Genomic DNA, 14,344 nt, shown 5'->3' with positions numbered 1-14,344 from the left:
AATAAAGAGGAACATTTCATAAGAATAAAGGGATCAATTCTCCAGGGAGGTATAATTGTCCTTAACCTGTATTCCCCTAGCAACAAAGCATCAAAATATGTGAGGCCAAAACTGATCAAAGTGCAAGGAAAAGTATATCAGCTCCACTACTATAGCTGCAGACTTCAACACACCTCTATCAGAATTGGATAGGTCCAGCAGGCAGAAAATCAGGACATATTTGAATCCAATAATTTCATCAAACAATGATACAACTGACATCTGTAGATTGCTTCATCCAGCAATAGCAGAAGACACATTCTTTTCAAGCTCAAATGGAACATTCACCAAGATAGACCATGTTCCAGACCATAAAATACACTTTTTAACAAACTTAAAAGAACAGAAATCATACAATATATGCTCTTAGATAACAATGAAATTAACTAGATATCAATAACAGAAAAATAGCTGGAAAACCCTCAAATATTTAGAGATTAAAAAACACTTCTGAATAACACACAGGTCATAGAAGAAACCAAGAGAAATTTTAAAATATTTATAACTAAACATAAATGAGGACACAGCTTAAAAAAAATGTGTGGGATGCAGTGAAAGCAGTGTTTAGAAGGAAATTTACAGCATTAAATGCATATAACGGAAAAGAAGAAAGATGTAAAATTAAAAATCTAAGTTTCCACTTCAGGAAACTAGAAAAAGAAGAACACGTTAAATCCAAATATGCAGACGAAAAGAAATAGTAAGAATTAGAGCAGAAATCAATGAAATTGAAAACGGTAAATCAACAGAGAAAATAAACCAAACTAAAAGCTGGCTCTTTGAAAAGATCAATAAAAGCAATAAGCCTGTTGCCAGTCTAACTAAGGAAAAAAGAGAATACAAATTACTAATATCAGAAATGAAAAAGGGGACGTCACTACAGATCTCATGGACATTCAAAGGATAATTAAGGAGTACTATAAACAACTCTACGCCCACAAATTTGGTAACCTAGATAATATGAATCAATTTCTTGAAGGATGCAATCTTCCAAAACTTACACAAGAAGAGATAGACAATCCAAACAGGTCTGTATCTATTTAAGAAATTTAGTCAATAACTAATAACCTTCCAAAACAGAAATCACCAGGCCCAGATGGGTTCAGACAGTATATCCTACCGAACAAACTGAGCTCACCCTGCTCCGATGGCTTGGGTGTTAGTCCACGGCAGCTGCGACTGAACACAGGATCAAATCGTGCAGGTTTTGATTCCGGGGAATGCTGCAGTGGACATGCGTTCAACTGCTCTTCAGGATGGTCATTATGACGCTCTCAACTTCCCTCCTCCATGAAACCTCGCATTAGTCAGGGCTGGAGAATCTCACTCCACCCGTTTATCCCCAGAAGCAGAAAGTGGGATCCCTGGAGTTTCTCTTCCTGGCGGTGAACCCAGCCCTTCCCGCAGGACTGTTACAGCTGATCAGGGTTAGAACATCAGGGAGACCATGACCAGGCAGGGGGGAGGCGGGAGTCTCCTTACCCACTTACTCCCCACCCAGGAGGGGAGATGAGTGTCTGGGGTCGGAGGGATTGTGGGCCGGGGTAAGGAAGACAATGAAGCCAAACAGGCACACAGCGGGGGCTACCCCACCCCCAGGAAGCCCCGTGAAGTCTCTAGTCCTGGCCAGGCTCTTGCCTTCCCAAACTCAAGACTATTTGCTCCCAGGGTCAGCTGGGCTCTTTTGATTGCAGAAGACAAAAACTCACTTAAGCTTCTGTATTAGTTTGCTAGGTTTGCCGTAACAAAGTACCACAAACTGGGTGGCTTAAGTGACAGAAATTTATTGTCTCACGGTTTTAGAGGCCAGAAGTCCAAATCAAGGTGTTGGCAGGGTTGGTTCCTTCTGAGGGCCATGAGGGAAGGATCTTTTCCAGGCTCCTCTTGTTGGCTGGCAGATGGCCATCTTCTCCCTGTGTCTTCACATGGTCTCCCCACTGACACGTCTCTGTCCAAATTTCTTCCAAGGATATCAGTCATGTTGGGTTAGGGCCCACCCACATGGCCTCATTTTACCTTAATCTACTCTATAAAGGCCCTATCTCCAAATACTGTCGCATTCTGGGAATCTGGACTTCAACATAGGAATCTGTGGGGCGACACAATTCATCCCATAAGAGTTTTCTAGAACACAAGTTTATTTTAATGTGTTGTAGAGTCATTTAGTTGACGCATCCATCTCCCTGTTAGACTGGAAGGACCAGGACAGCAGGGCCAGGGGCTTCTGGCTCTTTGCTGCACACCCAGCACTCGCCCCAGGCTTGGCACTGAAAGGTACCGAATCTGTAGCTGTGGAATTGGATGTCTCCCTTGGTGTCTCTGCTCCCTTCTCCCACTCCTTACTGGCCGATCCCTCAAGAGCCTCTGATACAACACACTCACATGTCAGACAGTACACTCTACATACTGTATTTCACTTGATAGCATCTGTACTAACATACTTAATCTCCTTTAAAGTAAGTCACATTTTTTCTTAAATAAATTTAAAAGGAAATTTTTTCATGTCATTTCTACTTTATTTGTCTTATTATTGAGTTGTAAGAGTTATATAAGACTGCTATTAAACATAAATATTGAGAATATTTTCTCACATTCTGTGGCTTGTCTTTTCATTTCCTTAAAAGCTGTTTTGAAAATCATAAGTTTTTAATATGATGAAGACGATCTATCATTTGTTTGTTTCTTTGAAGATTAGTGCTTTTCTGTTTTGCTTTTTCCAGCTTTATTGAGGCATGACTGACCAAAAAAAGTTGTATATATTTAGGTTGTACACGTGATTATTTGATATATGTATACATTGTTAAATGATTACCACAATTAAGTTAATTAACACATCCATTACCTTACACAGTTACCGTGTGTGTGTGTGTGTGTGTGTGTGGTGAGAACACCTAAGATCCACTCACTTAGCAAATTTCAAGTGTACAGTACAGTGTTACTAAGTGTAATCACCATGCTGTACCTTAGATCCCCAGAACTTATTAATCTCATAACTGAGAGTTTGTACCCTTTGACGGACATCTCTGAAGGTTAATGCTTTTTGTGTGCTAAGGAATCTTTGCCTATGCAAGGTCATGAACACTTTCTCCTATGTTTTGTTCTAAAAATTTTATAATTTTAGCTTTTACATTTAAGTCTATCATCCAACTGAAACCTCAGTAATTAAAAAGCAATGTTGAAATGACTATCCTTTCCCTAGTTGAATTATCTTGGCCCCTTGGCTGAAAGTCAACAGGCTACATAGAATGGGTCTTTTGTAATCTGTCCCAACTTGTCTGCCCTAACACCAATACACCCAGTCTTGATTACTGTTATTTTATATTAAGTCTTGAAATCAGATAGTATAAGTCCTCCAATTTGTCTTTGCTTTGTCAAAATTGCTTTGACTATTCTAGGTCTTTTGTATTTCTATATAAATTTGAGGTCGGTTTGTCACTTTCTACAAAAAGTAGCCTGTGGATATTTTGACTAGAATTGCAGTTTTGGAGGAATGTTTGTAGAGAATCGATAGCAAAATTGAGTGTTGCAATTCATAATCATGATATATCTCTCCAGTCATTTAGTATTCTTTATTTCTCTCAGGAAATGTTATGTATTTTATCATTTGTTAAATTTATTTTTAAATGATTTTATATCATTTGTTAAATTTATTTCTTAAATGACATTGCAAATGGAATTGCTTTAATTTGAATTTCCAATTAATATTCATATATAAACCAAATTAATTTTTAAATGTATCCTGTGAACTTGCTAAAGTCACTTACTAATTCTAGTAGATTTTTTTGGAGATTCCTGAGGAATTTTTTAGTAGATGGCATGTGATTTAAAAATAAAGACAGATTTACTTTTTCCTTTCTAATTTTGTTTATTTATTTACTTATTTTCAGTATAATGCACTGGCTATGATCATATGGTATTTCTTTGTTCCATTACTGTGAATTATATTATTTAGCAAATGTTAAACCACTTTTCTATTCCTGAGATAAAATCCATTTGTTATATTGTCTTTTGAATATGTGACTGAATTTGTTATACTTTGTTATGAATTTTGGATCTATGTCCATGAGGAATATAGATTTTTTTTCATGGAAAGGCATTTTCTTTTAAATATAGCAGTGCATACGTGTCAATCAATATAGATCTTTAATTTACTGTTTTTGTAATGTGTTCGTCAGCTTTTGGTATCAGTATTATTCAGGCTTCATAAAATAAAGTGGTAAGTAGTCGTCTCATTTTCAGAAACATTTTGTGTAAGATTGATATTATTTCTTCCATAAATGTCTGATAGAATTCACAAGTGAAACCATGAGGTCCTGGAGAATTTTCTGTTTAAGAACAGAATTTCTTTAATGGGATATTCAGATTTTCTGTTTCATCTTGGTTCATGTACAGTAAGTTGTAATTTTCAAGGAATTATTCCATTTTTAACTGTTTCAAATTAGCATAAAATTATTTATAATAATGTCTTACTGCCTCTTTTTGCCCACATTCTGTAACAATATCCTCTCTGTTACTGTTAGTATTGGTGATTGGTATTTTCTCCTTTTTCCTTACTTAGTCTTGCTGGGGGTTTATCATTTTAATCATCTTTTCAAGGCACCAACTATTGGCATCATTGGTTTTCTCTGTTGTTTGCTGCACTGTTTTATTGTTCTGCTCCTCTCTTGATTATTCATTTCAAGTTAGGGTTTAATTTACTCTTGTTTTCCTAGCTGCTTAAGGTGTCATCTTAAAACACTGACTAACACAGGCATTTAAAAATAAATTTCTAGCTGAATCCTACAAATTATGATAGTTTGTTTTCCCTATCATTCAGTTTGAAATATTCTCTTATTTCTTCTTTGATACATGAGTTATTTAGAGGTGTGTTGTTTAATTTCCACATACGTAGGGCTTTTCTACATAGGTTATTGTGATTTTTATTTCCATCACAATAAAAAATATTCTATGAATCCGATCTTTTGAAATTTATTGCGATTTATTTTAGGTACCAGCACACAGTCTATCTTATAAATATTCCATGTGCAGTTGAAAACAATGTGTAGTCATTTTTTAGTGTTCAGTGTATATAAAATAGGTTATGTTGACAGTGTTGATTTTTCCTTTGCCTTAGATTTTTATGTACTTGCTCTATAAAGTACTTAAAGAAAAATGTAAAACTCTCTAACTATGGTTTTGTTTAGTTTCCTTTTCTGTTCTGTGAGATTTTCCTTCATGTGTTTTGCAGCTCTGTTAATTAGGTGCATGTGCACATTTTGCAGTGTTATTTCTCTCTATGCGTTGACCCTTCTGTCATGGTGAATTATCCCTCTTACTGGCTCACAGTATTCTGCCTTCAAAACGACTTTGTTTGATACTACTACAGCCACGCAGCTTTTTAAAGGTGTCTGCATGGTATATCTTCTCCCATCATTTTACTTTCAACCTATCTGAGTCTTCCTATTTAGAGTGTATATTTCTTACATAACATATAATTAAGTCTTGTTATTTTATCAAGTCTGATAATTTTTGGCTTTCAATTGAGGTATTAATCCATTTACGTTTAATTGCTAGTTTGATTGGGTTCAAGTCTACTGTCTTCATATTTGCTTTCCGTTTGCTGCATTGTGGACTAATAAAATGTACTTTTTAGTATTCACTTTTCCTCTTTTTTTAAAAAAAACTATACTTTTATTTTTTCATGGTTTCTATACATTACAATATACATACTTATAACACATACATAAATTTAATATTGTTCCACTTAGCACTTCACTCTCACCCTTCACAAACATAAGAACCTTACAACACTATAATTCTATGTACCCCTCATTCTTTGTGCTATTGTTTTCATATATTTCATCTCTACATATGATATAAACCTCACCTTAGTACAATTATTATTTTTGCTTTAATCACTCGTTCATCTTATAAAAAAATTAGAAGATATATATGAAAATTCATACGTCATATTCTCTTTTGGATCCTTTTCTAAGGATCCAAAGTAGCATCCTTAGAAACAAAACAAAAAGTAAGCAAATACCCAAAGTATTTGGAAATTAGAAAATTCTTTTAAATTAACCTCTACATCAATGAGGAAATGGAAACAGAAATGAAAATTATCTAAAAACTCAGAAAAAGAAGAATGCTTCATCAAAAACTTGCAGGGGACAGTTCAGTTAGTAGTCAGATAATAATACATATATATGTTTTGTTACACAATTTGAGAAATAAGAAAAGGAACAACTAAACTACGAAGAAGGCATAAAAATAAAAGTTAAAATTAATGAAAGAGCAAACACATAAGAAAGAAATGATAAATTTTTAAAAAGTAAGTTTGTAAAAAAGGAATAATTAAAATGAAAGGGCAAACTTGATTAAGAAACAAAGGGAGAAATAAAAATATAAAATATTGAAAATGAGATAGCTACAGATATAGTAAGATAAGTAAATTTTAAGTGAGAATAATTTGTGTAAATATTTTATATGAATTTGAAAGTCTAAAGGAAAAATGATTTTCTAGCAAAATAAGTTGACCAAGAGGTGAAATAAAATGGAAAAGCCAAAACAAAACAATTACCTCAAACCACAAAAGACATTAAAAAGTTTGTTAAAGATCTTCCATTAAAAAAATGTGCCAGACTGTAATGGTTTTACAAATAAATATTATTTAAGCTTCCCCAAATGGATATCTTTAGTTATTTAAACCCTTCTAGATCAGAGAGGAATTTAATTTCATAACTATCATAATCTTAATAGCAAATTATGATAGCATACAGAAAAACAACTACATGTCAATTAATGGATTCGACACAAACTTGCTAAAAAAAAAAAAAAGCAAAAATTGATTTCCTTAGCATATTAAAAAAGTAATTCCATGGGAAACTAGAGTACAAGGAATTCAGTGGTAGCACAAAATTAGGAAATTTAAAAATCTATTAATAAAATAAGAAATCAATAACACAGAAATTAGGAAAATCATATTATCACTGAAATCTGAATATGAATTTGATAAAATTCCTAATAAAAAGTAATATAAACAAGAAACGAAGAAAAAAACTCATACATGATGAAAATGATTTACCAAAAAATATCACATATCACATAAAAAATTAAAATCAAACACATACTGGATATACTTGCTTTTTCACCATAATCCAATATTGTTTTGTAGGTTCTAATTATACAGTCAGATGAGAAAGCAAAATAGGTATCAATATCAGAAAAGTGGAATGAATGATATTTAACTGTAGATGATGTGAAAGTATGCCTAGAAAATCCAAGAGACTAATATTTTCAACTGACACAGAAAACATAATAAAATGGCTAGAAAACACATTTTTAGAATTCCAGTAATGACGGAATAAATTCTGAACAAAATTTAAAAACAACTCATTGAAGGCAACTGAGTACCTAAAAGCAGGCAGAAACTGGAAGGGGTTCAAAACCTTTGGGCATAATCCACATTTATTAGCTTTTCTGCTAAGATTATGGCTCAGTTGGGGTATGAGACATTTAGAGGCCCCCAAAAAGTCACAGTACGGTGGAGAGGTTAGCATCTGGGGCTGTCAGAGCACATGGAATTTGAAGAGAAAGATCCTGGAAAGGAGAGAGCCACAAAGGCGATAGTCCCCAAATATGCATTCATATTTCCCTCAAATCCTTGGCTGGACCCAAGGACCAAGGCCAAAACAGAAACAGAACCGCACAAAAAATGCTTAAGGCACATATCCATAAATTTAGGATAATCCGTGAGAAATTTAACTGGCCACTAGAATAAAAGTCAATTATCTTCAGAGAAGGATAACAGGATCCAGAAAGATAACAGAGAATACATATTATCCACAACGTATTATATAAATTAAAAAATTACTAGACATCTAAGGAAAAAGAAAAATGTGTTCCATGACTCAGAAAAAAAAAAAAAAAAGTCAACAAGAAAAGACCCATAGAGGACTCAGTTGGTGGAAATGAAGACAAGGATTGTTAAGTAACTGACAGATATACTAAAGAATCTCCAGGAAAATATATACTTGGATACAATGGGTGAAGAGACAGGAATCTTAAAAGAGGCATAGAAGCTATAAAAATGAACCCCAAATAAATCTCAGAACTGACAAATACAATATATAAAATAAATCACTGGATGGAATTGACAACAGATTGGAGAGAACATTAGAAAGGATCATTGAAATTAAAGGCAAATCATACCAAATTACCCAAACTGAGGCACAGGGAGGAAAAATGACTGAAAAAACAGTTCAGAGCCCTAATAACCTGTAAGACAGCATTAAGTGATCTATCATATGTGTAATTAGAGTTGCAGAAGAAAAATGACGGGTTGACAGAAAAAAATATTTGAAGAAAAGTGGTTAAAACTTTACTAGGTTTTACTGTAATTAGCAGCCCAGAGACCCAGAAACTTCAGAGGAACTCAAGAAGGACAAATACAAGGAGGACACTGAGGCACATTATAAACAAAGTGCTGAAAGACCAAGGATACAGAGAACATCTTAAGAGCAGCCAGAATAAAAAGACATGCTACATATAGGAGAATAACAATAAGAATGACTGCTGACCTCTCATCAGGGAAAAAAGAAAAAGATGGAGGCCAGAAGACAACTGAATAACATTTTAAAAATGCTGAAAGAAAGCCTGTCAACTTAAAATCCTAAATCCAGCAAAAATATCTTGGAAAAGTGAAGCCAAAATAAAGGCGATAAGCTAAGGCTGAAAGAATCTGCTGTCTGGACTGAGGTAAGATAATTACCAGATGGAAATCTGGATCTACACAAATGAATGCAAAGCATTGGAAATGGTATATATATGAGAAAATATGACAGATTATCTTTTTCTTTTTAAAAATTCTTTAATAATCAATTAACTATTTAATAAGTATTAGCAACCTGTGTGGTGTATACAACATATGTAGCAGTATAATATTTAACAACAGTAGCATAAAAGACAAAACTGGGCATAACTGGATTCTGTCTTTTTAAGGTTGTTACATTGTATAGAAATGGAGTAATATTAATTCAAGGTGGACTGAAAAATGCAGATTCATGTAAACTCAAGAGCAACCACTTGAAAACATACAAGCGTAACAATAAAAGCCAATAGAAGATATAGAACACAACAACAAAGGACACATTTCATTAACTCCAATGAAGACAGGAAAGGAAGGACAAAGAACAAAGGGTTAAAGAGAAAACAAACAAGATAATGAGACAAACATAAATATAATTACACTAAAAGCAAACGAACTGACAGTCCTAAAGGAAGCAGCGACTGAAAGTCTCAACTACTGCTGATTACAAGATACATTTAAAATATAAGGATGCAGATAGGGTAACAGTAAAGGACTGGACAAGAATATGACATGCCAATAAGTAAGCATAAGAAAGCTGGTGTGGCTATTAGACACAGAAAATTTTAAGGCAAGAAGTATTACCAGAATAAAAAGAGAATTTCATAGTGGCAAGAGGATAAATCATAGAGAAGACATAACAAATACACAAATGTATAAGCACCTAATAACAAAGTTTCTAAACACATGAAGCAAAATTGAGAAATATATAAAAATTCATAACCTTTTTTTACACTGGAAATTGTATTTCCATTAGAAACTGGAAAAAATACATTCACAAGTGATAAAATTTATAACATGACCAGTATAATTTAACTAAAAAAGTGATAGGATCTGTGTAAATAAACTATATAAAATGTTATTCAAGACTAAAAAGTCATGCCAATGCTTTTGGATGAGAAGCCAATATACTCTCATTTACAAGTGAAGAAATAAATGCAATATAACTGCAATCAAAATCCCAATGTGGATATTTTTAATTGAAAACAAACACGATAAAATATTCTTTTTCTTTTTTAAGTATTCACTATGAAGGAAATGAAGGGTCATGATGTCTATAATCTACAAGGAAGTGGCACAGTCAAAAAATAAAGGCAAAAAATACATTAAAGTGTTAATAATTCTTGAATGTGGGTATGAGTATACATTTCAGTATAATTTCTACTTTTCTTAAGTTTGAAATTTTTCTTATAAAAATATAAAAAATGCATTTACTAAGTAACAATTTCCATGAAATTTTCAGAAAGTAAATGAAAGATGAAGATTATTTTACCAGGTATGTATGATAAATTTCAACATAGTTATAATAATCAAAACAGTATGACCACAGTCAAGGATTAAATAATTAACAATTACATGGCTTAAGGAGTCCAAAGAAGTATTCGAGTTTATATGAAACTTCAATTCAGTGGAAGAAAATAGATTGTTAATTAAATGGTATTGATTCAACCCATCAGGAAGAAATAAAGTTATGTTCATAAAAAGTATAACTCCAGAAGCATTAATATGCAAAGAAAATTTTAAGTACAATTTATATTACTTTGAGGATAGGGGAGGCCTTCATAAGCAAGACAGGAAACCAGATTTGATAAAAACAAATGAAAGATTTGGCTTCATGAAATTAAATTTCTTTGTATTTAAAATAAAATCTAAATAAAACTTTTGAAAAGCACCTAAGAAAATGTTTGTAACATATAACAGAGAAAATGTTAACATCCTTAACAAAAATATGGAATGCAAACTGATTTATAAAAAAAGTAAAGAATTCAACAAAAATTACACAAAAGTTGTGAACAAACAGAAGTAGGAACAAAGTCAACAAACATGAAAAGATCTTTAATGCAGGGAGTTGTCAGAGAATGGCATACTTAAAGAGAAACAGTTTTCACCCTATGTGAGGAGAAGTGTGAATTTCTACAGTCCTTCTAGGAAATTTAACATGTATCTACATTTCTAGCACCATATGCGATGTGATATATATTTTTAAAGGACAGTAGATGACTTTATAAGAGTTTATTGCAGAATTATTTATGGTGCAAAATTCTAGAAATATCTGATCAATAGGAGGAAGGTTTAATGAGCCTTTAGCTAGTCCTCCATACTACGTGATGTCACATAACTCTTAAAAATAGGCAAGCATCTGGTATACCGTCGGCCCTGCTCATCTGCGGGTCCTGCATCTGCAGATTCAACCGACCTCGGATCCTGTAGTATGTTGCTTGAATCTGTACAGGCGGAACCTACGGATACGAGGGCCGAGGGCCGACAAAGGGATTTAGGGACTGAACATCCACTGATTTTGTTATGCGGGTGGTGTCCTGGAACACATCCCCTGTGGATACCGAGGAAGGCCTGTAATCATGTTTTTGTTTAAAGACGTATGTTTGTGCATATAAACAGCTTAAACAGAGGAGAATGCATGGTTCTGTTGGTTCTGCAGAACAGGACCCAGCGGACCCCCGGGTCTCTCAACCGCGCTGTGCGGATGGGAGAGTGACCCTATTCATCGTCCAGGGCCATTTTATACAAGGGACGTATTACCAGTATTCTGGTACCTGCAGGGGCTCCAGGAACGAACACCCACGGACGACTCTATTATTGTTTTCTTGTATATACCTGCACTCTTTGAATTCTTAAAACAAATATGCATCACCTTTAAAATTATTTAATCATCATAACTATGCAGTATACACCACTAACATGTATATATGCATTAAGCACCAACTATAATATTACTTGCAATTAGATTTTTAAATTTTCTATTTTATAAGAATATTATTATTGTAATCATTTTGCTAAAATCATATGCAAGAAACTTGTTACTACTTACATGACTCTTATTTGTAACTTAAAAACAATGTATACACATAGTTTTCAGCAAGCCAAAGGATACTTTAACCCAGCGCCTATTTCTCCAGTCTTATAATTGCCATAAGAAAGAGAACTGTGGACAAACACTCGTTTCTACAGACACATGAAGACTGTAAATCACACGCATCCCTTGGGCTGCAGGCGGAAGAGGGTGTGTTGTCCTGCATGACACTGACCCTTCTGCCAACCTGGGAGGGTGCTGGCAAAGTGTCCAGACTGCCCTCTGTAAAATTAAGTTGTATATTTTTTTCCTCAAAGAAGGTTCCCCATAAAAACTCTGATGATCATATTCTTGAAGAGGTCAACTTTATTTATTATGTTTCTGTCTATAGTCATTTGTAGACCTAATGTTTTGTGTTTGGGGTACCTGAGTGAACTGCTTCTAAGAACTGAAAGCAGATTTCTCTAGAAAGAAATGTTATGATCAGTACCTTAATGGATCACAGAGGAGGTACACAAAGCACCTGAGCAAAAAAGAATAGATTCAAGTTCAGCAAGACTAGAAATGAACCAATAAACAAGTGTTCCCAAATCTAAAGATAAAGATGGCATCACTTAAGATGGACTTAGTCAGACACGGAAACAGCAAAAGGAAAGTCCTACAAAGAAAAGCTGGTGGTAACCACCTACACACCTGCAAGGCCAAGAGGTGTTTTAGCCAGTGGACTGAAATCTAATGGACAGATGGGTGGACAGGTGCACAATGAAAACACCTGACACATTTCTGAATCCAGCGGGCAAGTCACGCCTTCTCAGAAAAAAAGGAATCAAACTACCTTAGCCTGATGCATTAGAACATTTAAGGAATCTCATTCTCTCTGTTCCGACCCCACGTTCAAACCAACTTTGGATTGCCACTTGGCTTCCTAAAGGATTGTGACCACGCTGAATGCCAATATTCTGATGCTTATAACTAGAGTGTATGTTTGCAGATCAATAAAATGGAATTCAGGTTTTATATATCAATCACATTGGCTAGGTTAATAAGATCTGGATTCTGATGAATCCATTTTCATTTGCTTTTGAGTCTGTAAGGTCAATGACCAAATGCTGGACTGTGGTAAATTCAAAGACAGGCCTCTTGGAAAATGACTTCCCTTTAAAAGTACCCATTCCTATGTGATCAGCTGAAATTCTAATTCATATTTTAGTTACCTTCACAATACATTATCAGCAATCTTGTCAAATAACGAAATACCCAAAGTAAATATTAAAGCGCACATAAAACAAACAAACAAAAAACACATAAATTCTTTTTACATTTCTTTTTTCAAATATAAATTTATACCACATTACATTTTTGTTTTTAAATATAAATTTATTCCAAATAACACTTCCTGGGTTACTAAACTTTCAAAAATGATTTTTACCTATGTGATTGATTATTAAGGTTTAGCGATCCGGTCTGGTACATCTCTTCCAACTGTTTCCTGTTTCCAAAGTATAATGCAAGGTCTGTGGCAATGATGGCTTTGCGGATGATCTCAAGCACCTGTTCATATTCACTGGAGCTCAGGGTGGAGAAGATATTGTGCCCCTCCAACTAGGGAAAAAATACAAATAAACACCACCAATAACAAGCACAAGCTCCAATCTAATGACATTTTCAGTTACTTGAAACAACAGTCAGTCAATGGCATTTGGTCAGGACGGGTTTTGGGGGAACAAAAGGATAGTTTGAAATGACTAATGAAATTAACGTTTTGGTTTCTCTTCAGGATACAACATTCACTTAAATGAACTATTTAAACTACGTAACATTTCCCACCATAAAATCCCAGTGATTTAAATACACACTTAGTTTGGGGATATTTCTAGTAGGAATTAAAGGACTGGAATATGTAAAATATTTAAGCAAAAGACTTTTCCTTTTAAACTAATTAAGAACTTCGGTAATTTTCACATTATACTGGAAATTAATGGGCTTAAAAAGTCATCTATATCTTTGTTCACTTCCGCAAGCCTAATGATTAATAAACTATTTTCTCTGTATCATAGAAGAAAATGTCCCAGGACCTGAAAATAAAATTTAGGCATATTAAAAACTCTCCCTACAGGCAAGAATGCTTTTACATAAAGCACAAATCCCTGAGGTGCAAAAACTGTAAGGCTATCCTGTCTTCTGTCCTCATGGGAGATGGACCCAGCAGATCATCTCCCTAAACAAGACCAAACACTGGTCATTTGGATTCTGTTTTCTCATAATTATTCTTCTGTATATGAATCTTTTAAAAACTTTTTACAATAATTTCTTCCTCAGGATTTTAAGTTTTATTTCTAGTTGAGGTTAAAACGGGTCATTTTTGTTCAAACAAAAAAACGTAGAGATTCAATTTGTGGGTTCATCAATTATTTTTTAATGATTCATTAGTCAACACAGTTGTACTATAAACTGATTTTTAATTGTTTCCGCTTGTCTTAAGCTACATATATTGACTGATAAATTACATGACAAACTTGAAATTATTAAAGTAATTTCTTTACAAAATCAGACATCTCACTAAGATATTGTCTGCTTCCTATTACTCTGAAATAAGGTTGTATGTGCCACATTTATTTTCAGTTATCAGAGTCTTCCTGTATTATTTA

General features: G+C 33.9%; 1 protein-coding gene across 1 annotated transcript in view; it reads right to left on the bottom strand.

Moving 5' to 3' along the window:
• PDE10A (phosphodiesterase 10A) overlaps positions 1 to 14,344 on the bottom strand; it is a 298,539-nt gene that overhangs the window by 25,783 nt on the left and 258,412 nt on the right. The window contains 1 exon segment of the mRNA XM_057528096.1: positions 13,126 to 13,298. Within this exon segment, the coding sequence (XP_057384079.1) occupies positions 13,126 to 13,298 (173 nt within the window).

This window comes from Balaenoptera acutorostrata, chromosome 14 (assembly GCF_949987535.1).
Source record: "Balaenoptera acutorostrata chromosome 14, mBalAcu1.1, whole genome shotgun sequence".
Classification (NCBI taxonomy): Eukaryota; Metazoa; Chordata; class Mammalia; order Artiodactyla; family Balaenopteridae; genus Balaenoptera; species Balaenoptera acutorostrata.
This window is presented reverse-complemented; position numbering and strand designations above follow the sequence as displayed.